Genomic DNA, 26,848 nt, shown 5'->3' on the forward strand with positions numbered 1-26,848 from the left:
CTCCTTGTGGCTCACAGTTTTGCTGGTGAGTGTTGGATATTTTAGGATCTCACATGTGGATGGGCAGGTATCTGACCCCTTATTATGAGGCTGGAGGGAATCGTGATGGGAGGTTACAAGAATGCAGGGTGGAACCTGCAGAGACAGGAAGAAGGGCTGAGGCCAGGGGAGACACGGGAAGACCTGGTGGGACAGCAGGTGTCCAGGCACAGCTTTGAGACAGTGTGAGCCATGGGAGGTCTCAGAGCACAGCAGTGCCCAGAGAAAGCTGCGTGTGCTGCTGGCGCGTCTTCCCACGCACCCCTGCACCCAGCAGCCCTGGCCTTTCCCACGGCTCCTTCACCTCCGTTTCCCTTGCCTTCCTGTTCAGCCCGTGGGTAGCGGGCCCTCAGCAAATACCTGAAAATGCACTGGGCATGTTCCCCTGCCAGGCAGAGAGCTCATGCATCCATGGGCCTCATCTTTTCCTCGGTTAGCTTTGTCAGATGAAAAATCAAGTGGTTCTAGGGTTCACTCAAGAAAACAGCAGTCTATGCCCACCTTGTCCCCTGGGCCCTGCTCCCCTGCAGTCGCCACAGTAAAGCCCAATGAGGTCTCCACCCCGGGCTTGGAGACAGCCTGACTGCGCCGGCCCCTGTCTCCAGGCCGGGACCAAGCGTGGTGCCGGCTCTTGGGGTGTGTCCCGCGGGGTCTGGCCTTCCCACCACGAACACCTTAGAGCTGGGTGGCAGTGTATGGCCACGTTTGCTTCCCCACACAGCATCTGGCTGTGCCTGGAGGGAACCATGCTCTCTGTTGCTGCTCTTGGCAGCCTTCTCTGAGCTTCCAGCAAGTGGCTCTGCTCCCAGCAAGCTGCTACACTCTGCGAGGGGCCCAAGCACCTGGGGATCCGCCTGCTTCCAATGCCCCCAGACCTCCAGCGGCTCCCCCTGTCCAGCCCAGCACCTGTCTCCCCGACACACTCTCCTCCACATCGCCGGAGCCCCTCTTCTCCTGAAGCCTCCCCCATCCCTGCTCAGGCCCTGGGAAGCCAGCTGAGTGCTGTGCGGCTGAGCGCTGACTGCAGGGGGGCCAACGCCAGCTGCCCCCACAGCCCCTCTGAGATGCCTTTGCCTTGCTTGATTCACGCCGCGGGAACTGGTTTCCCTTCCAAATCATCAGGCCCTGCGCCAGCTTCTTCTGGCGTCCATGCAAGACTCGGAGGCCTTCCTCGTTCCTGCTGCTTTGCAGGGGGCCTCCTCCCCCTCCCCGTGCCCCATTCTCCTCTCACTCCCTGAAGTGCTTTGGGGTGTAGCTAACTTCACCTGCTGTGCCAGGTCCCTGGCAGGCCACTGAGTCTGGAAACGCAAGCTTGGTTCTGGGAACGGCTGTGGCGGTGCCTGTCCATGGTTCTCCATCTTCTGCCCACGCCTGAGTTCCAGGGTTCCACATTCAGCCCACATGTGTCCAGCCTACTCTGCCCTCAAGCCCTTCCTTCCTCTCTCCCTCCCTTCCTCCCTTCCTCCCTTCTTTTCCTCCCTCCTTCCTTCCTTCCTTCCATCTAGCTCTGTTGCCCAGGCTGCAGTGCAGTGGCATGCACTCGACTCACTGCAACCTCCACCTCTTGGCTTCAAGTGATTCTTTATGCCTCAGCCTCCTGAGTAGCTGGGATTACAGGCGTGGGCCACGGTACCCAGCTAATTTTTGTAATTTACTTTAGTAGAGACAGAGTTTCACCATGCTGCCCAGGCTGGTCTTTAACTCCTGGCCTCAAGTGATTCACCCCATTAGTCCCCCAAAGTGCTAGTGCTGGGATTACAGGCGTGAGCCACCATGCCTGGCCCTACATTTTCTTTATGTGTCTTTTTTCTCTATCTTTGGAGATATTTTTTTTTTTTTTTTTTTTTTTTTTGAGACAGGATCTGGTTCTGTCACCCAGGTTGGAATGCAGTGGTGCAATCTCAGCTCATAGCTGTCACCCAGGTTGGAATGCAGTGGTGCGATCTCAGCTCATAGCAGCCTCCACGTCCCAGGCTCAAGTGATCCTCCTGCCTCAGCCTCCCAAGTAGCTGGGACCACAGGCAAGCCATGCCTGGCTAGTTTTGGTATTTTGTAGAGATGGGGTCTCACTACGTTGCCCAGGTTGGTCTCGAACTCCTGGGCTCAAATGATTCTCCCGCCTCTGCCTCTCAAAGTGCTGAGTTCACAGGTGTGAGCCACCACGTCCGACCTGAGAGAAATTCTTAACCTCCTCTTTCAACTCCTCTGTTGAGTTTTAAACTTTAGCTGTCACGTTTGACTCCCGGGAGGTCTTCCTCTCTAATGGCCTTGCCCTTACGGCGTGGGGGCGATGGTGATGCTGAGGCCTGCGTCTCCCTGCGGTGTCTCCATCCCCGGGCGCGCTCTGGGCTGCTTGTGATTCCGCAGCTGGGCTCCGAGGCTGAGCACCCCTCACCCCTTCTGGCTCCATTGGTGTGAGGGGCGGGCGCCAGGAAGCTGAAGGAGAACTGCAGCCACACGGGTGTGGGCGGGGACTCGGGTGTGGGCGGGGCGGGGACTCGGGTGTGGGCGGGGATTCGGGTGTCTGCGGGGCGGGGATTCGGGTGTCTGCGGGGCGGGGATTCGGGTGTCTGCGGGGCGGGGACTCGGGTGTCTGCGGGGCGGGGACTCGGGTGTCTGCGGGGCGGGGACTCGGGTGTCTGCGGGGCGGGGATTCGGGTGTCTGCGGGGCGGGGACTCGGGTGTCTGCGGGGCGGGGATTCGGGTGTCTGCGGGGCGGGGACTCGGGTGTCTGCGGGGCGGGGACTCGGGTGTCTGTGGGGCAGGGACTCGGGTGTTGGGGTTGGGGATGGGATGCCAGTGTCTTTGGATCCCCCCAGGATGAGTGCAGTGGCTCAACCTGTAATCCCAGCACTTTGGGAAGCCAAGGCTGGAGGATCACATGAGCCCAGGAGTTTGAGACCAGGCTGGGCAACATGGTGAAACCCCATCTCTACAAAAAATACAAAAATTAGCCAGGCCTGGTGGTGCTTGCCTGTGGTCCCAGCCACTAGGGAGGCTGAGGTAGGAGGATCACTTGAACCTGGGATGTGGAGGCTGCATACCTGCACTCCAGCCTGGGCAATAGAGCCAGACATTATTTAAAAAAAAAAAAAAAAAAAAAAGAGAGAGAGAGAAGCAGCTGGACCCCTCCTTCTGACCTGACCCGAAAACTTAAAAACAAGGATAATAAGTAACATGTCTTATCTTTCGTTTTCCTCGGGTTTGAGAACAAAGTCAACCCACTCTCTCTGAAGGAGTCTGATTTTTAATCTTCACAACTGCCCAGAAAAGTCAAGATTATCACCTTCCATGAGGAAACCAGATCTGCACGGGTTAAAACAGCCTGTTGGGAAGTGGCCAGACAGGTCCCTGGTAGCAGCGCCCGGAGGGTGGGGAACCCCCGGGGTCTGGCTCTGGTTTGCGGCTGTCCGGGCTCTGGAGTGGTGCCTCACTTGGTGGGGCGGCCCCACAGGACAGGGAGCAGTGTGGGGGCCCTTGGGAGGACCCTGGGCCCTCCTGCATTTGGGGCAAATGACGGAGACACAGGGCACACCTCACGTAAGAATGTGCCCTGTGCGGGCTGCCCTGGCCGTGCTGCGTGCCCCAGCACCCTTTCTGCAGCTCAGTCAGTCCCGCACGTCTCCAGCCCCCATCTCGGGCCCCTGGTTCTAGGTGCCTTTCGCGTGTCTTTCCACCTTTGTCCTCTCCAGGTGGCATCAGTATCAAGAATCAATCCTCCCAACCGCCCCCTGCTCCTGCGTCCAGGCGAAGCTCGTGACAAAGTCCTGGCTTCGCGAGCAGGATAGTGGTGGATAGATAGGTAGAGGAGGATGGCTCCCTGATAGTGGTGGTGTCCGTGGCCACGTGAGCAGTTAGCAGGCTTGGAACCTGCCCACACAGTCGACCTGCACAAAAGAATTTCCCGGAGAGCACAGCCCCGCTGGAGTTCCTCTCCTAAGGGAGAAAGGTCAGCAAGACCCGAACTTGCCCCCCTGCAGGGCATTTGCAAACTCTTCGAAGCCTTTCAGAGGCTCCACCTGCACCCCAGCCCCACCCCAAAGTGAGGAGGCCTCATGCCTTTGCCTCAGTGGTTCACATTCATTTCATCTCCATGGTAGTCACTCCCCTCCCAACACGGCCACTCTCCCCACCCCCCATAATGGTCACTCTCTTCCCCCCACCATGGTCGCTCCCCACCTCCCCCAAAGTGACTCTCCCTGCCATGGTCGCTCCCCACCCCCCAGTCACTCTCCCTGCCATGGTTGATAAACCAAAGGCAAAAACACAGGGAGTCCCCACCCCCCCAGTCATTCTCCCGCCCATGGCCACTCCCCACACCCCCCACTGGCACTATCCCCCCCAGTCACTCTCCCCCCACAGTCACTCTCCCCACCATGGTCACTCCCCGCCCCTTCCAAAGGTCACCCCCAGCACATGTCCAGATGCTCCTCCCACAGCAGCCTCCCTCCCTTAAGAGCCTCTGAAGCTGAAAACTGAGGAGGCTGCTGTTTCTCATTTTCCAGGTCTCCAGCCACCGGGGCCGCCATCCCCTCATTCTATTAAAGGGGTCACTGCATCCATGCCATTCTGAGGCCTTTTCCCTTTTGTGCAGGGAAAGCAGGGGAGGGGTGGCTGCTGCTGGCCCCTGCTTCTCAGCGCTGCGCTCCGTGTGGTGCCCACATGGCCGCTGTGCCCCGCAGGCGTCTGCTGCTCTGCCAGGCACAGGCATCGGGTCTGGGAGCCACTTTGCTAGCTGAGGTGTGAGCCCCCGCTGTGTGCCACCCAACCATCTGCACCCCTGCCCTCTGAGACTCTGGCCTGGCCCCCATGCAGGGGCCACGTCGGTGGCTGGCCAGGAGCTGGGCATGAACACCCCTTCTCCTTCAGCCCCCGCATTTAGAGACAGTAGCCTCACAGCTCTGAGGGGTACAGGTCCCGGTGCCCACAGCCCCCGAGGGAGACACTGCCCAGCAGCTGAGGGTTTGTCTGCTGTCCCCACCCCGAGCCCTCACCCAAGGGCAATAGGAGGAGCCAGTGGGGCCGTGAGCCTGGGGAGCCTGAGATCTGGCCGCTGCCACTGGACACATCAGAGGAGGCCCACGGAGTTCTCTCCTGAGGGCCAAATCCCATGGCCCCTGCAGCGGCTCAAGGTTCAGCCAGTCCTGGACCCTGCACGTCTACCGCCCTGGGCCCTCGCTGCAGCCCCGGGGGGCTGTGTCCTCACTTTACAGAGGGGAGCCTGAGGCAAGGAAGGCAGGTCACACCTCCTGGGTGGGTCACAGGATGTGGGGGCTGCAAGAACATGGGGAGACGCATGCCCCTTGGGTTCCCCGGGGTTCGGAGCAGAGGAAGCCCCACAGCGATGGCTTCTGGCACCTTCCCTCCCCAGGCGCCTCACGTAGGACACTGTCTCGCTTGCTGGAAGCTTCCACAGAAGCTTGTTCCCTTCCCTTGTTTAGTTGTTGATAAACCAAAGGCAAAAACACAGGGAGTGCTAAACTTCCGTGATTGATCAAGAGGGTTTTTCATAATTTCTACTTTGAAATGAATGATTTTACAGGGCAAGACAGAAGAGAGGGTGAAGTGTGAGGAAGGTGGGGGTGGGTGGGACCCTGAGAATCCAGGCACCGGGTGAAGATGGGAGCCCCCCAAGAGCTCTGGGAGCCCAGGTGTCTGTCCAGAGGCCCCAGCCTCGCGCAGACGATTCGCCGATTCAGGAGAAACCACTGCCGTGGATGAGATTTCCAGTGGACACGTCTTCTTTTCTTGCCCATTTCATGGAACAAGAAGAAAGTTCTTTATTAGTAACTCACACACACATTATACACATTGCAGGATTCTCTGCTTGCTTTTGATTTTCAGCAGTTTGACTATGACGTGCCCATAGGTATGATTTTCCCCATATTTGCATAGCTTGGGGTTTGCAAAATTTCTCAAACCTATAAATGTGTGTCTTTCAACAAACTGGGACATTTTCTACCATTCGTTCTTCAAGGTTCCCCTGCCCCATTTTCCCTTCTTTCCAGAGCTCCAGCTACACATACATTAGGCTTTTTTCTGGGCGAGGATGGGACTTTGCTCTGTCTGTCACCCAGACTGGAGTGTGGCCTCGACCCCCCCCAGGCTCAATGGATCCTCTGGCCTCACCCCCTGAGTAGCTGGGACTATGGGCACAAACCACCAGGCTTAGCTAATTTTTAAATTTTTTTGTTGAGACGGGGTTTTGCTATGTTGCCCAGGCTGGTCTTGAACTCCTAGGTTCAAGCGATCCTCCTGCCTTGGCCTCCCAGAGTGCTGCGGCTACAGGCTGTTGATTTTGCCCCACAGACCAACGAGGCTCCGGTCACTTTAAAAAGTATTTTTTCTCCTTGTTTTTCCGATTGGATGATTTCTATTGATCTGTCTTCCAGTTCACTCTCTTTGCTGTCATTTCTGTCTGCTCGTAAGTCTATCCATTGAGTTTTTATGTCAGAGATTCTAGGGTTTCCGCTTGGTTCTCTTTGATAAGTTCTATTTTAGGTGTCAGCAAACTACAGCCCGTGGGCTGCCCACTGGTTTTTGCAAAGTTTAACTGGAACACCCGTCTGTGTTGTTACGGCAGCTTTCGACGCCCATCTGTGTCATTACAGTGGCTTTCAGCCACAGTGGTAGTGAGTGGTTGTGAAGCGATCCTCCTGTTGGCAGTTCGAAGAACCTGAAATACTGACAATCTGCCTTTAAGAAAAAACGTGCCAAGCCCTGTTCCACTGCACCGCTGCGGTTTGTCCTTTTTAAGTGATTATGAGGACGTTTCTTTTCTATCCTTGAGCAGCTGTTTTAGGCCCTTGTCTGCTGATTCCAGGGTCTGACCATCTTGAGTTCTCCTCTGATTTGAGCTGGGCCACATTCCCTCTTCTTCACGTGTCTCGTGACTCGGGTTGCCCCAGGACGTTGGGACCGGTGTCTTGCTGGGGCCTGTGTTCCGCTGTGGTCCCTGGAAGGCGCCACTGGGCCTCCGGTGGCTGAGGCTTGTTGCTGCTTTGAGCGAAGCCCTGAGATGGTGGCAGCTGGGATCTGCAGCCAGGTCTTTTCGCTGCTGTGGGCAGCTTGGGACCTGCCTGTATTCATCTGTTCTCAGGCTGCTAATAAGGGGGCGGGGCCGTCTCACAGGGGGCGTGGCCGTCTCAGAGGAGGCGGGGCCGTCTCGGAGAGGGCGTGGCTGTCTCGGAGGGGGCGTGGCCGTCTCAGATGGGGCGTGGCTGTCTCAGAGGGGGCGGGGCTGTCTCGGAGGGGGCGGGGCTGTCTCGGAGGGGGCGGGGCTGTCTCGGAGGGGGCGGAGCGGCTGGGTCCCAGAGAGGAAGGGGTGTGGGGTCTTCCCGGCGTCCTGGACAGAGGCCGGCTGGCTCTGAGGCTGCCTTCATTCTGCCCCAGCGCTGTTGCTCAGGGTGGTTTGGAATTGAAGGATCTCCTGGTTCTCTAGGGAACCGCTGGCAATGTTCATGTTTCCATGTAAAACCCGACTAGGTTTGCCTGAGTGTTGTAAATGTACAATGTCTAAAAACACCTTGTGACTTGAGCGCAGAGCCCAATCCCGAACGGGCTGTTCTCGGTGCTGTGTGAACTTCATCTGGCAGGAAGCAGCTTCCCGGCCCCGAGGCCCGGCCTTGCTCGGAGGAGGGGTCCCCGCCCAGTCCCCCGGGAGCCGGCTCCCCTGTCCCACACCAACCTGAGCACTCACTGGGAACCGCACCCACAGGCAGGGACGCGTGGGGTCACGCAGGCACATCTGCCAGGCTGCACGGTGGACGCCGTGAGCACCTTTACCTCTGCCCTGGGCTTGACGGCCGACACATTTACCGGGATTCCTCGCCGGTGCCCCGCAGGCGGGCAGAGTGATACTGAGGTCAACTGAGGTCAGAGTGCACTGGTGAGCTCCGCTGGACCTGCAGGGGCGGGTGGCGGAGAACTCAGACCCACGGCTCTGCTAGGAGAATGGGGTGGACCCTGCGTGGGTCTCTGTGCATCTCTGTGTCTCTGTGCGTCCTGCACGTCTCTGTGTCTCTACGAGTCTGTGCGTGCACGTGTTCCTGCATGTGTCTGCGCCTGCCTGTGGAACGCCCCGGCCGCTTGTGCCCCGGAGAGTGGGTACCTGTGCTTCCGCCCGCCTTCCTGGCCTCGCTGCCCCCCCGCTCAGCCGGGCTGTTTCGGGGAGGCAGAGTTTAACCCTCCGGGACATGCTCCTGTTAAAGTAAAACCACAGGATTGACTGCGCTGTTGCATTTTTGTGGACTCGGCTGAATCTCTGTCACCTTGAAGGGTCCTTGGAGGCAGCGGAGGCCCCGGGCCTGACCAAGCGCCGTCCCTCTGTGCTCTGAGGGGTGTGACATGCGTTGGCTGTGGCCTTCCTGAGCGCCCCCGGGGCCCAGAGAGAAGCCCTTTCCGGCGCCCACTCCAGAAATGTCCAGTTTGCCAGCGCCGGCCCTTCCTCCTCCAGGCACAGGGTTTGTAATTAGAACTAAAAGCGTCTGTCCCCTGTGGTAACCATCAGGCCGCCAAGCCATTGTGTGCTTAATTAGCTGTGACTCTCCAGCCTCGGCAATCAGTTACCTAAGGGCCTGCATGTCTCCAGGTTTGTCCCCTTGTTTGGAAGCCACACAGGCTGCGGCAGACGGACTCAGGGCCCGGCCCCGTCCACACCGGACCCGTGTACACACCAGCCCCGTCCACACTGGCCCTGTCCACATCAGCCCCGTCCACACTGGCCCCGTGTCCACACTGGCCCCCAGCCCTGTCCACACTGGCTCTGTCTACACCAGCCCCGTGTCCACACCACCCCAGTCCACACCAGCCTGGTGTCCACACCGGCCCCATCCACACCACCCCAGTCCGTACCAGCCCTATCTACACCAGCCGCATCCATACCGGCCCCATCCACACTGGCCCCATAAGCAAAGGCTGGATTTTCCAGCTGACAAAGAACCTCGTGTCGGTAGGAAGGATCAGTGCCCAGCAGGGGAGCAAGTCAACTGGACTCATTCACAGAACAGGGGGTTGCTCACGCGTCACCCACAGGTTGTCAGAGGCTGTTAGGCTGGGCCTCTCAGGAGATGCGGCTCACGCCTGCCTGGACGGCGGGAATGGGTGCGGCCCCTCCCCGTGGGCAGGTGGGACCGGCACGTCCCATGCAGAGGGACACAGGTGAGCTCCCAACTCAACACGCACACACCCTGAAGACTACAGGAGCTGCCCTCCGATGCACAGCACATGGGAAAAGGCGTGTCCAACACTCTTTCCAACCCCGGATGGCAGAATGTTGGAAACCACCGCCGTCTCGCCTACGCGGCGTTTGTGCGTATGTATGTATATTTTCTCAGTGACTACCAAGGTCAGAGGATGTTTTCTGTGGATTTTCAGGGCTGACTTCTGAGCAGGAGTGTTTGGTCTGAAGCCAGCCTGTCCCTCACCCACCCGTGTCCCAGTTAACAGGCTTTTACCGTAACCAGCGGCCGCACTGCAGTGTGGCGGAGGGTCCGCAGTGGTGCGGGGAGCACCCAGGTGTGAGTCCCCAGGGCACAGAGTTGCGTTGTTGTTTTTGAAGACAAAGCTGGTCCCTGCATCCCTGACCTGCTGGCCCCGCAGTTGTCTCGGGTAGCTTCACAATGGTGGTGATCGCTGTGAATCTAATTTTGAAAGACTGTGGCTAAAAGACCCAAGCCCTGAAAAAAAAGGCCCGGCCAAGTGTTTGCAGCCACCAAGGGCGAGTGTGTCCTGGAGCTCCGAGGCTCCTGCTGCTTCCCAGGTCTGACCTTCGGCCACGGTGCCCCCACCTGGGGGTGCACGGTCTCTGTGGTCACTGGATTTTATCCTCAAAGCGGCCCACATGCTGGCGGGCACTGAGGGGCCACAAGTGCCCCACTGGCTGCTCCACAAGCCCTACTGGACAAACACCATCTCCTGGGTCTTGTGACCCTGGAAAGGGGAGGACAGGTGAGCCGGTTACCCCTACAGGAGCCAGCCTGGGACGTGGGCAGAGGCAAAAAATGTGCGTCGTGTAGAAAACAGCGGCCTGGGTGGGTCTCGCCAGGGGCTGGGCAGCCTCCAGGGGTCACCATCACCACGGCTGTGCCGGGCTTTGCTAGGCACTCGTGGGGCAGCAGCGGAGGTGACGACGTCACCAAAGACAGATGTGAGAGGCACAGGCTGGCCTGTGGGTGGGCAGGCGCTGGCACTGGGCACAGACCACCCTGGTCTTCCTAACACAGCTCGGGATACCAAGGCCAGGATTTACAACCCTCAGGAAGGAACAGAAGGTGGTAAACTCCACTTCTCTCTGGACATTAATAAAGAAATCAGGAGGCTGCAGATGTGGGAACACCTGCCCCAGGCCTTCCTGCACCACAGGGACCCCCCAGCAGGACTCCCAAAGGCCTCGGAGCCCTTAGTGTGCAGATTCCCAGGCCAGCCTAGGACCTGCTGAGTTCCGGGTGTGGAGAGGGCCCCAGGCTGCCCTGAGCAGAGGCCACAGCCTTCCTCTCGCAGGCCTGGAAGGTGCCACCCATGTCTCTTCCCAAAAGCTCTGTGAGGCCAGGTCTGTCTTTGGCCACCACAGGGACCAGGCCGTGGAGCCCAGAGGAGGAGAAGGGCCCCAGTTTTCCTGCTGGGCTGCCAGCCCCGTGAGCCCAGATCTGGGGAGGGTGCTACTGAGGAGTGGGCTGTCGGGGCATGCGTTAGGGCCATCGGGGGCCTCAGAGAGCCTGTGGGGCACATGGTGGGGACAGGGGTCCACAGCAGGACCTCCGATCCTGAAAGCAGGGACCTCTGAACCCTGATGCCTCCCAGAGCTGGTGTTTTGGAATCTGGAGCAGCAGGCAGAGCTGCTGTCCTTGGGACGGGGTTGGGAGACCGCAGTGCAGTGCTGGTGGCTGGACAGGTGTGGGGCTTGTGCCTGCCACCCAGAGGGGCCCATGCCGCCTGTGGTATTTGGTGTAAGACCATCTACGGGGAAGGGACAGCAAATCCAAAACAGCAGCTCCCTCCTCTGGGCCAGCACCTGGCCCCGCCAGAACTCCATAATTACAAGGGGAAAAACAGGCAGGGAGGGCCGAGCTCGTCTGGGCCACGCAGTCGGGAAGGGGGGGACACGGCCGCTGCCTCCAGCTGTGCTGACACGTTCTTCGGAGGCAGGTGGTCTGCGAGGGAGCCTCCCTGTTCCCACTGCTCTGTGCTTAAATGGGGTCTCGGCCATCTCAGGAGACAACTTTTCTTTAAATTTCAAGGAAGACTTAATAACCAGCAGCTGAGGGAATGAAGAAGCTCATTATCCCTTACATCACCTAAGCCGGAGGACACACCTCATTTGTCAGCCTTCCCACTATTTTGAAATCAGGCCGAGCGCAGGAATTCTCATCACCCTTTTTTTTTCTGAGTCCAATTAAAACACAGGAGATGTGGCCCAGATAGGTGCCTGCACCCCCACCCACAGGGCAGGGCAGAGCCTCTAACTCCAAGGTCCTGGCAGGGGCGATGGTGCTGGGGGACGGGGTGAAGCACGGTGGCTCCATGGGGGGTCCCCAGGGCCTGCTGTCCACCCTCAAGCTCACCTGTGGGGAGTGGAGTAGGTCGTCATTGGTGGGACCCAGAGACCCTTCCTAGAAGGCCCCACCCAGGGGCTGTGATCCCAGGAGAGGGGGCACGAGGAGAGGGGGTGACAGGTGACAACCTCCGGAGGGGTCTGAAACACCAGCCTCAAGTGGGAGCAGACTCTGGCCACCTCAGGGACAGTCAGCGTGAGCTCAGACCTTGGTCACCGAGGCACAAGGCACAGAGCGAATCAGGGACCCAGGGGGACCAGAACCAGCCGGGCGGGGGGACGGCAGTTCAGAGGCCCCCACCATCCACCCAGCACAGGCCTCCACCCCGTAGCACCCGCACCCTCCTCCAACGGACTCCCTTCTGGGGGCGCCAGCAACTGCCCCTGTAGCCTCCTCCTTCCCAGCCCTCTTGGGCTCCCTGAAAAGTCGGGGGGGCCTGCAGCTCTGAGCCCCGTGGGACCTGGTCACCTGAACCTCCCTCCCCTGCCCCGAGGGCCCTGCCCTGACCTCCCTCCCCTCACCCGTGGGTTTCCCCCACCTCCCTGCCTTCCCCTACAGGTCCCCCCTGACCTCCCTCCCCTCCCCTGCAGGTGCCCCCATCTCCCTCCCCTCCGCCGCGGGTTCCCACCACCTCCCTGCCCTCTCCTGAGGCCCCACCCCGACTTCCCTCCCCTCCCCTGTGGGTCCCCGCCAGCTTCCTCCCTTCCCCCACAAGTCCCCCCGACCTCCCTCCCCTCCCCTCCCCGACAGGCCCTGCCCCAACGTTCCTCCCCTCCCCCACGGGTCCCCACACCTCCCTCCCCTCCCCCGCAGCCCAGCCCTGACCTCCCTCCCTCCCCCGCAGCCCAGCCCTGACCTCCCTCTCTCCCCCGCAGCCCAGCCCTGACCTCCCTCCCTCCCCCGCAGCCCAGCCCTGACCTCCCTCCCTCCCCCGCAGCCCAGCCCTGACCTCCCTCCCTCCCCCGCAGGGTTCCACCTGTCCCACAAGGTCACCAGCGTGGTTCCCGAGAGCGCCCTGCTCATCGTGCTGGGCCTGGTGCTGGGCGGCATCGTCTGGGCGGCCGACCACATCGCGTCCTTCACACTGACGCCCACCGTCTTCTTCTTCTACCTGCTGCCTCCCATTGTGCTGGACGCCGGCTACTTCATGCCCAACCGACTCTTCTTTGGCAACCTGGGCACCATCCTGCTGTATGCTGTCGTGGGCACCGTGTGGAACGCGGCCACCACCGGCCTGTCGCTCTATGGCGTGTTCCTCAGCGGGCTCATGGGTGAGTCTGCACCGCCGCTGCCCCGGCCAGGGCTCAGGGTGGGGCCCGGGAGGGGCCGGGCTGACTCAGCTCAGAGAGGTCGAGGTGCCACACCCAGGCCTCCAGGCGGTAAGTGTCGGGGGAGAAATGTGACTGGCAGCCCCATAGGCCCTCGTGGCCGAGGCCGGTCCCCTGCGCGTCCCCAGGCCCCAGCACACTTTCTGCTTGGGGAGGCGTTCCCATCTCAGCGGCTCGTCTGGGGGGCTGTAGGTGGCTGGGGGCTGCCTCTCAACTGGCCAGAGGTCGGGGTCCGTCCACACTCACCGGCCTCCAGGTCCCAGGGAGACGAGGAGGACTGCAGAGCCTGGTGTATCGGGCATCGTTCCTCCTAGCCTGTGTGCCGGAGCCGCTCGGCTACCACTGCACCCATGTGGCTGCAGCCATATCTGGAGCCACAGCGGCCTGTGTGGTTTTGGTCTTGGGTGCTTTGTCTCTCAGGCACCGCCTCCCACCCTGGAGCCGGATCATGCATGGCTGGAACCTCCCGATATGCCAGGTGTGGTGCAGCCCTGATGCCCGCCGCTGCTGCCGGAGATGCTACAGCTTTGACCAGCTGGGCCCCACGGCTGAGCACAGGCCTCCGGTACCTGCTGCCCTCATCTGGCCTCCCCTCCTGTCTGGAGAATTCAGCCTCAAACATGTCCACCAGCTGAACCGGACTCACAAGAATTGCCAATTTTCCGTCTGGTTCAAGGGAGAGCATGGCCCGGCCTCTCCATGGGAATCGAGGGGCTGAAACCTGAGACCACAGTGGAGAAAGAGGAGCTCCTGGGTTGGGGCCACCCCTCCCCAGCATGTGGTCCCCTGGGGCCTTCTCACTCCTCCCTGGAGCCCTTGCCATCCGGCATCACCCACCAGGCGCAGCCCAGGGAAAGCTGCCGAGGGTGCAGACAGGCTCATGGATGGCAGGCTCGGGCCGGCGCTGTGGGTGTCACCCGTCATGTGGGCAATGCCATAGGTGTCAGGACACACCTCAGACAGGGCAGCCGCCCTCGCCACCGGACCCAAGGGAAAGCCTCAGGGGTTGTAGCAGACTCCTGGACCTGCGGCCCCTCGAGGGTCATGCCTACCTTGCCAGATGGCCCCTCGCCCATGAGATCCCAGCCAAGCGCTTCCTCCCAGCCATGTCGAGTGTGGGACGGAGTAGCCTTTGACCAGTCTGGCCATCAGGGCCACTCCTTTGAGAGCCAGGCACACTCCATGGCTCCGTGGCTGCTGGTCCCGATGGTCCCCGCCTAGCACTGGCCAGAGACACTGCCGGATTTCCCTTGTACGAAGCAGAATGTCCTCAGTGCGACTGGCCGAGCCTGGAGGAGGACGTCCTTGCTGCGCCTGCACCATGAAGCCTGGAGGACTCGCAACACCAGGACGTCGGCCCTGGCCCACCCCTGCCCCTCGCCGCACTGGGCTCCACTGTCCTCCAACAGCGCTGCTTGTGGGAAACACGTGTCCCGGCCATCACTGTACCCTCTCGAGGGAGGCCGCTCCCCAGGTGACATGGATGCTGGAGGCCTGCGCTCAGCCTCGGGGCCCAGGTGGTCAAAGCTGGGTGCTGCTTGAGGTCCTGGAACAGAGATGCCCATGGCCGGCAGGTCCGTCCCATTCCTGGGAGTCCTAGAGAGCTGGGAGGCTGCGACTGACCAAGCCCTGTGGAGCGTCTCAAGGCCAGATGTGCCCCACGGGAAAGGGTCGACATGGCAGTGCTGGCCTGGGGGCTGTCCGGGCAGCATGGGGACAGGCCCTACGGGAGCTTCAGGCATCAGAGGCCCTTGCACAGGCAAAGCACATGGTGGAGAGAGGCCTGGAACACACAGTCTGGTGGCATGAACCCTCCTGGCATGGCCAGCACATGGGCAACTGCCCAGACGGGAAGGCTGCTGGCCGGGGAGTTTGAACGCAGCTGACCCCAGGACCCCTGCCTGCTTGGAGTCCCAGGACATCCACCAGGGCCATCAGTGCCCTGGGGGTGGCAGAGCCAGGAGGCTGAGTTTAAAGATGACCTTGAAGGGGATTCGCATCCTGAAGCCTGAGCGTGGAGGTGGAGAAGGCTTGTGTGGTTCCCATTCCAACGCGAAGACTTTAACTCCCCGAACGCTGGTTCTTCTGGCATCTGTCACTTCCTCGGGGTGTTGTGACGCTGGCCAGAGGCTGCCGGCGCTTAGGAGCTCACAGCAAACTCGGGGTTTAGTCACCGCAGAGACGACCCCAATCTGACCCCACCCAGGCGCTAGCAAAGAAACCCCTGGTCAGGCTGCTCTCTGCTGTCTCCTGGGGCCCGTCTGGCTCTAGGGACAAACCCCCCACAAGCCCGAGCCTCAGGCCAGAGGGGTGGTGGGTTCCACTCCAGCCCAGCAGAGAGGCAGAAGCTGTGTGTGGGCGGGGGGCTCATTGGGGGCAGCCCCTCCCTGGGTGGCCTTTCCCACACCCTCACGTCTCCTGGTCCCTGGACCCTCACGGCCGGGAAGGCAGCAGAGAGGCCCAGTGTCCTCTGAGCCCTGCGGCCGTGAACGAGGGCAGGCTCTCGGGGCCATGCGGCCACACTCAGTTCCCTGAGGGTCCCCTGGAGCCTGGCACCTCCACATGGCCTCCATGAGGCCTGAACCCTGGGTTGAATGGCAAAGACTTGTGAAGGATGAGGCTGCATTTCAGTAAAACCTCCCCAGCGAGGGGCACCAGAGCCCACAGGCAGGTGCACCAGAGCCCACAGGCAGATGCAGGGAGGGAAGCCGGCCAGGAGCTGGGGACCACAGGGACCCATGTCTTTCAGGTCCCTTGCTCCCACCGCAGCCCTGCTCATCCCCACAGTCTTCCCCCACATCCCCAACAGCCCTCCCACCTGCCCCTCCCTGGCTGTGCCCCACGGTGCTGTGTGTCCCAGCTCCAGGCCTGTCCTAGGTCGGCCCCACTTGCTCCTCCTGGGACGTCACTCCAGGTGATGGGCCCCCGTCCCTCCCCGGCATGCAGTCCCCCTGCACCCACCTGCCTCAGACGCCTTCACTGCTGGGCTGGGAACCCTGGTGTTGCAGCGGGAGGGGCTTGATTCTCTTTAGGCTGCGCTGTGCCAGCTGAGGCCCCCATCCACCCAAATACGAAGGAGAGGGCCAGGGTTGGTCTGTCTGTCTGTCTTGCTCAGATGGGATAGGCCCCCTAGGAAGACACCAGCCTTCCCTGGAGGGCGCTGGGGCCTGTGGGAGGGATGCAGGAGGCTGACCCAGCTCCCCATGCCACCAGCGCCAGCCAGACAGGCTCAGACCCCCGACCGAGCCTCTCCCCAGGGCCCTCCTTCTCTGGTGGCGGGTCCTGCAGCTGCCCCACAGCCCGGCTTGTCTTCCAGGCGACCTGAAGATCGGGCTGCTGGACTTCCTCCTCTTTGGCAGCCTCATCGCTGCTGTGGACCCGGTGGCCGTCCTGGCTGTGTTTGAGGAGGTCCACGTCAACGAGGTCCTGTTCATCATCGTCTTCGGGGAGTCGCTGCTGAATGACGCAGTCACCGTGGTGAGCAACAGAACCACTGCTCCACAGCAGCCAAGCCGTGGGAGGCCTGGGCCCTGTCTCACCCCTCATCAGTCAGTCAGCAAAGAGGGTGTGGAACTCTGTCCCCAAACTCCCCTCCCGGGGGCGTCCCGTCCCTCCACCTCCCTCCTCCCAGCTTAGAACCACAGGCGGCTTTCGCCAGGCTTCTTTGGGCTTTCAGTTCCTAGGCCTGGCCTGCCCACTCCATAGCTTCAGGGTTAATGATGCTGCTGTTGAAATCCCACCCTCCTGGTCCCCAGAGCGTCTGTGACTTTGGACCCATAGTTACTGCCACCCATTCCTGAGTTCCTAAAAAATACGTGAATGACCAGGCACAGTGGCTCACGCCTGTAATCCCAGCACTGTGGGAGGCTGAGGCAGGTGGATCACCTGAGGTCAGCAGTTCGAGACCAGCCTGGCCAACATGGTGAAACCCCATCTCTACTAAAAATACAGAACTTAGCCAGGGGTGGTGGCAGGTGCCTATAATCCCAGCTACTCAGGAGGCTGAGACAGGAGAATCGCCTGAAACTAGGAGGCGGAGGTTGCAGTGAGTGGAGATCACGCCACTGCACTGCAGCCTGGGCGACACAGTGAGACTCCATCTCCAATAAAATAAATACATGCATAAGCAAACAACAAAATCCCACAGGAACCGTGTAATCTGCCAGGGCTGCCTAACAAAGTACCACAGGTCTGGTGCCTTGGACGACATTTATTCTTGCACCGTTCTGGATCACGGTGTCAGCGCAGTGGGCTCCTGTGGGACCCTGGTCCTGGGCTTGAAGACGGTGCCTTCCTGTGTCCTCACATGGCTGTCCCTGTGCGAATGTGCCCTAATCTCCTCCTCTTACAGGGACATGGGTCCGATTGGATCAGGGTCCACCCCGGTGACCTCACTGTGCCGTACTCCCCTCTTTAACACTCACATGCCCAGGTCCTGGGGAGTTTAACGTGGGAATTTCAGGGGCACAATCTGGCCCACGACAGAGGTGAAGGGAGGGAAACAGCTGGTGCTGACGGCAGAGCACGGAGGGTGTGTGGTCCCTCGAGGAGACGGCGTTCCAGGAGCTTGCCAGGCTCTGTGGGTGGGTGGGGGGGATGGATGGTGCCTTCACAGAGGCCCAAAGGCCACGTCAGCGCTCAGCAAGGCCAGGAGAAGATTCAGGAACCCTGAGGAACACGGTTGCCACTTCACAGTGGCAATTGTGACGTTTCAAAGCCAATCCCATCAAATGCGGCCACTGCCTCCCGGAAGTGAGTCATGGGGCGACCAGAGGGGCACATGCAGAGCAGACCTCTTAGGAACCGTCAGTGAGGCCAGCCCTGGGCCCCGCCCTGGCGCCACCGCAGCCCCCACACTGCCCCAGCCCCGCGCCGCCCCTGCCCGTCCTCCCCCAGCCCCGAGGACCCTGCAGGTACAGCCGGAAGGAAGCATGTGGTCAGTTTCCTCTCCCCTCTAAAAGTGCCTGCGGCTTCTCTAAGAAACCCGGCAGCTTCTCATGTTCCCTTAGGGTTCTGGGAAGAGGAAAGTCCTGTGGGTGTCACACACCAGATTGCAAAGATATCCTCAGGGGAATCTGGGAAGTGGGACTTAATCGCACAAGGAATACAGTGAAAGCCTTGTGTGCCCCGCAGCCCTGCAGCTCCCGTCCCTGTAGAAGTAAGAGTCTCCCAAGAGGCTGTCTTCCCTCCCAGCTGGATTTTCATTAAAAAGCCCAGCTCCGAGAAGGCCCCAGGAGACCCCGGGACCCTCATGGGCACCCCCCGCCCCAGCCTGCATTTGCAAACACAACTTACACGCCTGCCTCAGGGTCCTCTCCCACCTTGACCAGAGCCAGAGACACAGAGCTGGGCTCAGCCAGGTTCTCCCCAGGGGCCTCGGCCCACCCAGGACGGCCCCCGGCAGGTCCCACCTGCATCGTCGCTTTGCTCGGCGTGGAGCCCAGGGTGTGGATAAGGTTTCCCCGCATTTTATCTCCGGGTCTTGCTGGGCTAAGGTTTAAAAACACGCGAAGACAGCAGGGGCTAGAACCAGCACAGCAGTGAAGTCACTCAAACTGAAACCCTGGGTTTGTCTCCGTAAATGAGACTCAGAATTCGAATGGCAGGTGAGCTTTGCGGCTGCCCCTGTTTTGCAGAGGATAGGAAGAGGCCAGCTTTGCTCCCGAAGCTTCTAGTCCCCTCCAGAACAGTCTTTTGCCCCCTGTGTCCTGCTGGCCTCTGGGCTCTGGGCTCTGGCCTTCTCCCCTTTGGGGGCCATTGCCCTGTGATGATTTTCCTTCCAACGGCCTCGGGTGCCGTGGGCTCCACACTCAGGCCATGTCTGGGGAGGCCCACGCCCCGGAGAGGGGGTGGCGCTGACCAAGGACCACCCAACGCCCTGCCCGTCTCTGTCCCCGCAGGTCCTGTACAATGTGTTTGAATCTTTCGTGGCGCTGGGAGGTGACAATGTGACTGGCGTGGACTGCGTGAAAGGCATAGGTGTGTAGCCGTGGGTCGGGGGAGTGGGCGGCTGTGTCTCCTCTGGGGCCGACTCTCTTCTCTCCACACCTGGCCCGTAGCCCATGCAGAGAAAAGCTTTGCACTCAAAGCTGCTGCACTGGGTCCTCTGTCCATGTCACGTCCCCTTCCAGAGCGATGCACACACGATTTGAAACAGTCCTGGGGGTTCCTGGGTGTTTCCCGGAACAGGGATGAGGGCAGCCAGGTCTCCCTGGGAGAGACGGCCGGATGGGGCCTGGGGCCAGGCTCCCGGGGGCACAGGAGGGCCCCCTCCCCTGAGAGGTGCTGAGACCAGGCCCAGTCTCCAGGAGAGTGAGGAACCCACCCCCTTTCCCGGGCTCCCAGCACTTCCGCGCAGTCACCAGGCGGCCCCTGGCGAGGAAGGGCCCGGAAGGCCAACACGGCCACAAAGGGCATCCTCTCCCCAGTGTCCTTCTTCGTGGTGAGCCTGGGGGGCACGCTGGTGGGGGTGATCTTCGCCTTCCTGCTGTCGCTGGTGACGCGCTTCACCAAGCACGTGCGCATCATCGAGCCCGGTTTCGTGTTCGTCATCTCCTACCTGTCCTACCTGACGTCTGAGATGCTGTCGCTGTCGGCCATCCTCGCGTGAGTCCCTCCCCCACACGCGAGCTTCTCCACGCCCTCCTGGGCCTGGTGGGGCGAGCCAGCCACGGGGACCCAGGCTCGGAGGGCAGTGCCAGCCACAGGGACCCAGGCGCGGAGGGCGGTGCCAGCCACGGGGACCCAGGCTCGGAGGGCGGTGCCAGCCACGGGGACCCAGGTGCGGAGGGCAGTGCCAGCTGCTTGGACACGGGGGGTGTGCATGGCAGGAGCCCCAGGCTCCGCATCACCAAGTTCCCCATGAGCCCCAGCAAGGGGAAGTGGAAGGCCTGCCCTGCCCTCCGTCTGTCGTCTCGCCCGCTCTGTGGGTGCTCCCAAGCTGACTGGGAGTTCAGTGTGGGGCGAAGAATTTGGTTTATTTAAATTTTAAAATAAGGAGTTGGCGTTTCCACTGAATTGTCCGTGGGCTGACAGCAGTACCCACCCTGAGACAGGTCAGGCGGTGAGGGACTTTGGAACCCTTTGTTGCCATCCCTGCTGGCAGGCAGCCCTGGTGCCCATATCTGCATGATAATGACAGCCGCCTGTGGCCCCGCGGAGCCGTGGGCAGGAACCCTGGCGGCCCAGCCTGGCTCGGGAGGGAGAGGCCCCCCTGTAACCAGACGACTGGGACTGCCTGCAGGCGCCAGGCTGTGGGGGGCTGGGCGGATGCAGGGGCCTGGGGCGCCGGGCCAGGTGGCCATGTCCTGAAGTGCGTCTGTCCCTGCAGCATCACCTTCTGTGGCATCTGCTGTCAGAAGTACGTGAAGGCCAACATCTCGGAGCAGTCGGCCACCACCGTGCGTTACACCATGAAGATGCTGGCCAGCGGTGCTGAGACCATCATCTTCATGTTCCTGGGTATCTCGGCCGTGAACCCGTTCATCTGGACCTGGAACACGGCCTTCGTGCTCCTGACGCTGGTCTTCATCTCCGTGTACCGGGCCATCGGTGAGGCGGGGCTGGGTTGCGGCCGTGGGACCACGGATGGGCAGGCACCATCTCCGGGAAGGTGCGGGCTTTCCACTGGGCCCAGTGAGATGGAGGCGCAGCCCCACACGAGGCAGAGGAGGACCAATGGTGGTGGCCTCGGGGCTGGGGTGGAAGGCTCTGGAACCCCAAGGGAAACCACTTGGTTTCCCACTGACTCACCCTGGATGTGCCTCAAGACAGGGTCAGTGGCTTGGGAGATGGAACAGGAGGCAAGACGGCCCTGCCCCCGCCCAGCCCCATCCCCCAGCACCCATGTGTGTGATGCACGGAGCGTGTGGGGGAGACGCCAGGCAGCGTGTGGCTCCGGGTGCATGGTGACAAGGGACGTGGCATGGGGACGCCGTATCTAGGGTTGCCACTGTTCTTCATCGGCACACGCTTGGCCACCAAGACGCTGTCCCAGATGGGCTGGGGTCCCGCAGCTGGGAGGGCGGCCGGGGAGCTGAGTGCCACCCCATCCACAGGTGTGGTCCCGTCCACAGGTGTGGTCCCATCCATAGGTGTGATCCCCGTCCACAGGTGTGGTCCCGCCCACAGGTGTGGTCCCGCCCACAGGCGTGGTCCCGTCCACAGGCATGGTCCTGCCCACAAGCGTGGTCCCATCCACAGGTGTGGTCCATCCACAGGTGTGATCCCCCACAGGTGTGGTCCCATCCACAGGTGTGATCCCCCCACAGGTGTGGTCCTGCAGACCTGGCTCCTCAACCGCTACCGCATGGTGCAGCTGGAGCCTATTGACCAGGTGGTCCTGTCCTATGGGGGTCTGCGCGGGGCCGTGGCCTTTGCCCTGGTGGTGCTTCTGGATGGAGAGAAGGTCAAGGAGAAGAACCTGTTTGTCAGCACTACCATCATCGTAGTGTTCTTCACCGTCATCTTCCAGGTGAGGCCCGGCCCAGCCAGCCCTGGGGTCTCGGCCCCGCCCGCAAGGGGCGTCTGGGCCCATCCTGCACTTCAGGACGAGCATTTCCAGGCTCCAGACCCTAATTGGGTTTTATAATTTTAGTAACTGGGAGCCGTTTTGTAGGTTTTCACGTGGCCCCACTGGGGAGGAAGCATAATTGTCCTAAAAACGTTCTTCCCAAGCCTTCGCTGGTGGATGAGGCCCCGGCTGCTGCTTCCTCCTCTGCAAAGCAGGGGCGCAGGTTGCTGGGCGCCCGGAGAGCAGGGAGGGCATCTGCGAGCCCCGGGGCAGGCAGCTCTGTGTGGTGCACCCAGTGGGGCCAGCAGGATGTGGGGGGCTGCCTGGCACCAGGATCACGAGACCCCGTCCTCCAGGGCCTGACCATCAAGCCCCTGGTGCAGTGGCTGAAGGTGAAGAGGAGTGAGCACCGGGAACCCCGGCTCAACGAGAAGCTGCACGGCCGCGTACGTCCGGGGCTCGGGGGATGGCCAGGGGCACCGCATGTTCCTCAGGGCTGGGCCGGGAGGGGAGGGGAGGCTGCGTCTGGGGCTGGGGGATTCGTGAGTGGGGCTGGTGGGTTCCTCGGGGCTGGGCCGGGAAGGGAGGGGGGCACGTCATGTTCCCCGGTTGGCCGCCCTAAGATGCTCCCATCTTTCTTCTCTTGAAAGGCTTTCGACCACATCCTCTCGGCCATCGAGGACATATCGGGACAGATAGGGCACAATTATCTCAGAGACAAGTAAGTGACTGGGACTTCCCTGGCTGTGCCACACAGCTCGGCTTCTGGGAACATCCTCCACTTAGAAGAGCCGGAAGCCACATGCGTAGCTGTCTGAGTCCAGGGTTGGTCAGGGCTCTGGTGCCCCATGAGGCCAGGTGCCAGGTGTGCCCCTAGACACACAGGTGCCCCATGAGGCCAGGTGCCAGGTGTGCCCCCAGACACACAGGTGCCCCGTGAGGCCAGGTGCCAGGTGTGCCCCCAGACACACAGGTGCCCCGTGAGGCCAGGTGCCAGGTGTGCCCCCAGACACACAGGTGCTGCCGAAAGGAGTTGGCGGCAGCAGTCGGGGCCACCGAGCGAGGGGATGGAAGCTGAATTCCCTGTGCTTCTTCTAGGGAATAGAGACGTCCTCTCACGTGGCCCAATTAATTCCAGATTGTTAAGTTATGTAGGAAGTGAAAGTCAGGAAAATAGATTATTTCCTCCAAGTCATAAATAGGGTTAGTATCAGTCAACATTTAAAACGATTTTGTCTGGCGGGGCTCAAGCCTGTAATCCCAGCACTTTGGGAGACTGGGGCAGGCAGATCACTTGAGGTCAGGAGTTGGAGAAACGCCTGGCCAACATGGTGAAACCCCGTCTCTACTAAAACTACAAACATTAGCCATGGGTGGTGGCGGGTGCCTGTAGTCCCAGCTACTTAGGAGGCTGAGGCACAAGAATCACTTGAACCCGGGAGGTGGAGGCTGCGGTGAGCTGAGATTGTGCCATTGCACTCATGCCTGGTGACAGAGCGAGACTTCGTCTCAAAATAAAAAAAGATTTTGTCCATTAAGCTGAAATCACCTATGTTTTATTATAAAATACATTTGACACTTATAATAAACCCAGTAAGTAGCACATACAATTTGCCCTGGGTTCCTATTTTCTGAGTGGTCTGTGTTTGGTGGGGGTGGAGGCACTGGGAGGTGTGGCCATGTGGCTTCACGAAGCTCAGCTGCGGTTCTCTGTGGCCACAGTGACTCTGCTCCAGGTACCCAGTACCCGACTCCTTGGCCGCCCAGGGGCCATCCCAGGGGTCTCAGAAGGCCTCAGTTAGCTTTGACTTCCTGGTGTGGCTGAAACTCAACCTGTACAGGAGAGCTGCTATTGCTGCCACGGGGCCTGCCCGGGTGTGAGCACACAAGCTCACCGGGGCCCACCCTCTGCCCTGAGGGGCAGCTCTGGCGGCTGCGCCCATGTTCAAGAGTGACAGGCATCACCTCCTTGTGCCCCAAAGGTTCCTCTACGTCCAGTCAGGCCACCATCCCTTCTGATCCGGATAACCGGCAAATACTCTAATTCTGTTAGGCTAAAAAACCTCACCCTGGTCAGCTTGGCTCTCGCAAGTCTAAGGGCTCAGGACGTCTGTCCGCCCCTGCCTTTCCTCCTGTGCAGCTGAAAAGTGCCCCCACGTGGCTGGAGCCCCCTTGCCCGACCAGGCCTGATGCCCACCCTCTCCTGAGCCACCCTCTGGAGGCGGCGGCCGCTGGAAAGCGGAATGCAGTTTCACGTGCATCCAACGGCCTCCATCCAACAGGACAGGCGGGAGAACGATGGCCTGGGCGTGTGGCAGGGGCTGCTTCCCTCATTTTAAATGCGCCTGCAGGGTCGTTACAGCAAATAAAATTCAGGAGAGAAGTGGCCGGCCACGGTCTGGGCTCCAGCACGCCTGTCGCCTGAGACTCACACCTGAGGTCTGTCCCTACAGGTGGTCCCACTTCGACAGAAAGTTCCTCAGCAGGGTCCTCATGAGACGGTCGGCCCAGAAGTCTCGAGACCGGATCCTGAATGTCTTCCACGAGCTGAACCTGAAGGACGCCATCAGCTACGTGGCTGAGGTAGCCGAGCCGCTTGCTCCCTCTGTCGGGTCGGGGTGCAGCAGGCTCGGGCACTGGCTGTGGGCGCCACAGGGGCAATGAGGAGAGGCCCCTGCACCCGCGTCCCAAGGTCAGGCCCACCCCAGAAGTTCACAGGAGGCTGATGGGCCTTTGATGCCCTGGGAATCCCAGCTGGCTGTCACGTGGGGTAAACTGAGTCACAGAGTCCTGGTGACTGCGGTGCTGGTGGGGGTGAGCGCTGAGATTAGGTCCTAGGACCCTGAGCTCCCTTGCTTTCCCTGGAGATGGGAGTGGACGGTAAGCAGGCAGGCTGTTATGGGACCTGGTCCTAACACAGTTGGGCCTGCCCCAGCACACACAGATGCCCACAGACCCACATGCACAGGTGGAGGGGCAGCAGCAGGGCTGTCTCCCGCCGTGGACGGCCGTGGCTCTGAGGCTGCCCCAGCATCTCCCAGTCCACTCTGAGCAGGCCTTGGTGTCCGCAGAGCCCATCTGCTCCAGAGACCAGAGGCCAGGCGCCCCACCCAGACCCGGGGCCACTGCCGCCACTGGCTCCCGCACCTGCCTACCATGGCAGGTGGGCCTCAGCCTCCCCGGCCTGCCCTGACCTCCCCAGGGGCGCTCTGGCTGCAGGAATCGCGCAACGCAGGGCCTGGGGCACAGCTGCAGGGACTCTGCTCCCTCTGGGCCCTGCGGCTCCTCCCTAAGGACAGAGTCCTCCCTAGTGAGCTTTGGTGCCCTCATCCAGCAGCTGGTCGGGGTCGGTGCTCTCGTGAGAGGGAAAGGCCTGTCCTGCCAAACCCTGCAGACCCTCACACAGAGGGCTGGCGGGGGCCGGGAAACTCCATTCATTCAGATAGAATGATTCTGCCTCTACTGACGTGCATTCACCCCAGATGTGCCACCCATGACTGGGGCGTGGCAAGGCGCCTCCTGGCAGAGGGCATGGGGGCCTGGGGCTGTCAGGAGGGCTAGCCAGTGCAGATCAGGAAGGAGGGCCCCTGGACCAGGCTCCACACAAACCCCCAAACCACAGGCCCGGGAAGTGAGAGAAAGTTCAGATACCCTGGTCAGTAGGCGGGCCTTGAACCTCTCCCCCAACCCCACCAGCCACCATCCTTGACCCATGACCCATGACCACGACCCTGGGCTCAGCTGCATGTGGGGAGCCCGTGGGTGCCTCCTGGTCACTCAGTAGCCTGAGTCTCCACACCTAGGGTGGCGTCCGCCTGCCCGATGTCCCTCCTGGCTCTCACACAGGGCAGCTGCTCTCTCTCCCTGCGCCCCCCACCCCACAGTGTGGGGCTCGGCAGGGGCAGGGGAAGTGGTGTGGGGAACAGCCCCTCCAAAGACCCCATGTGCCCAGGTGCTCCAGCCCTCGCCTGTGCCTGCCCAGAGTGGCAGCTGGCACTGTGGCTCCCCCGACCCTCACGGCTGTCTTCACGGGGTGGCAGGAGAGGGACAGAGGGACAAAGGTCATACAGAAGATGCTGGATTTAGAAGCAAAAGAGCAGGCAGAGGGCCCTTAGAACAATGACCCTTAGAGCCCCCCAGAGTGGGCAGTGAAGTGGGGGCCACATGTTCAGTGGGAGCAGCGGCCCCCGCCCGACCCCGGGGGCTCTCCTGGGAGCGTCTTGCCGCTGCAAGGCGGCATGGGTGCCCACCTGGCAAGGTCTGAGCGCAGTGAGCTGACGTTCCCTCCACACCTGTGCCCCCGCTGGCCCTGGAGACCCTGACTCCAGCCACAAGCCCACCCTGCCCTGCACTCCTCCACAGCCTCACACTCTCCAGGCCTGCCATTAGGCGGGTGGGGTCTGAGGACACACAGGCAGCCCCACTCCCGTCCTCTGGCACTCAGCTGTGCGGCTTCTGTGCCCCATCGGGCTCTGCTCCATTCCCTCGACCTGATTCATTTCTGGACATGAGGCCAATGGGGTTTTAGGGCCTCTGGCAGGGACAGGGGCCACTTCTGATTCCGCATATCGACAGTTTCCCCAGACACCCCCCAAGTCCTAGGCAGCTTTACCCCTTCACACTCAGACCACTGTGTCCTCCCACAAGCATTACCTCTGCCCAGTTCAGGCAGCAGTCTGGCTGTGGCCTCAGACAGATGGACAGAGGCTCAAAATCTGATCTCGTGGTTTTGGCATCTCCTCCCCTCTGCAGCTGTGAGGGGAGAACCTGGGGCTCAGGTCTCAAGGCCTTCCCTGGGCCCCGAGCTCTGGGCACTTCCCCGCTTCCCCCCAGGGCACACAACAGCAGCAGCTGCCGCAGGTCCGGGACCTAGGGCTTGGCTGCTCAGGCCACTGACCGGGCTGCTTCCTGACCATAGGGAGAGCGCCGTGGGTCCCTGGCCTTCATCCGCTCCCCCAGCACCGACAACATGGTCAACGTGGACTTCACGCCACGATCATCCACCGTGGAGGCCTCTGTCTCATACCTCCTGTACGTGGCCACGGTCATGCAGCTTCCCTGGGGAAGAACCCAGCTGAGGGTCACAGGCGGGGCTGGGGTGGCTCCTGGCCTGGGGGTGGCATGGGGGAGTGGAGGGGTGCAGAAAGAGGGGCTGGGTGTCCCCTCCAGCAAGCGCTCCCCTGTGTTATGCGGTGGCCAGACTCCCTTAGTGCTGGATGCAAGGTGAAAGGGAGGGGCAGCAGCGGATTGGGGTCCGGGCCTGACGTGTTTGCCCCCGGCCACGAGCAGCCTGTCCTGGTCCCCATGCCACCCCTACTGCCCCTCCAGCCATGGGCTCCACAGCTCACGGCCAGTTCTCATGGGAGGTCCACTCTGCCAGGTGTGCAGATGCCAGAGTCCCCACGTCTCACAGCCAG

General features: G+C 61.3%; 1 protein-coding gene across 2 annotated transcripts in view; it reads left to right on the plus strand.

Moving 5' to 3' along the window:
• LOC105483376 (solute carrier family 9 member A3) overlaps positions 1-26,848 on the plus strand; it is a 47,179-nt gene that overhangs the window by 14,635 nt on the left and 5,696 nt on the right. For both annotated transcript variants that reach the window (XM_071099167.1, XM_071099166.1), the window contains exons 2-11: positions 12,560-12,862; positions 16,236-16,396; positions 18,820-18,898; positions 19,348-19,525; positions 20,250-20,470; positions 21,190-21,392; positions 21,788-21,877; positions 22,082-22,152; positions 23,885-24,014; positions 26,350-26,462. In XM_071099167.1, the coding sequence (XP_070955268.1) occupies positions 12,560-12,862; positions 16,236-16,396; positions 18,820-18,898; positions 19,348-19,525; positions 20,250-20,470; positions 21,190-21,392; positions 21,788-21,877; positions 22,082-22,152; positions 23,885-24,014; positions 26,350-26,462 (1,549 nt within the window). The remainder of the gene's footprint in view (positions 1-12,559; positions 12,863-16,235; positions 16,397-18,819; positions 18,899-19,347; positions 19,526-20,249; positions 20,471-21,189; positions 21,393-21,787; positions 21,878-22,081; positions 22,153-23,884; positions 24,015-26,349; positions 26,463-26,848) is intronic.

Source organism: Macaca nemestrina, chromosome 6, assembly GCF_043159975.1.
Source record: "Macaca nemestrina isolate mMacNem1 chromosome 6, mMacNem.hap1, whole genome shotgun sequence".
NCBI classification, from domain to species: Eukaryota; Metazoa; Chordata; class Mammalia; order Primates; family Cercopithecidae; genus Macaca; species Macaca nemestrina.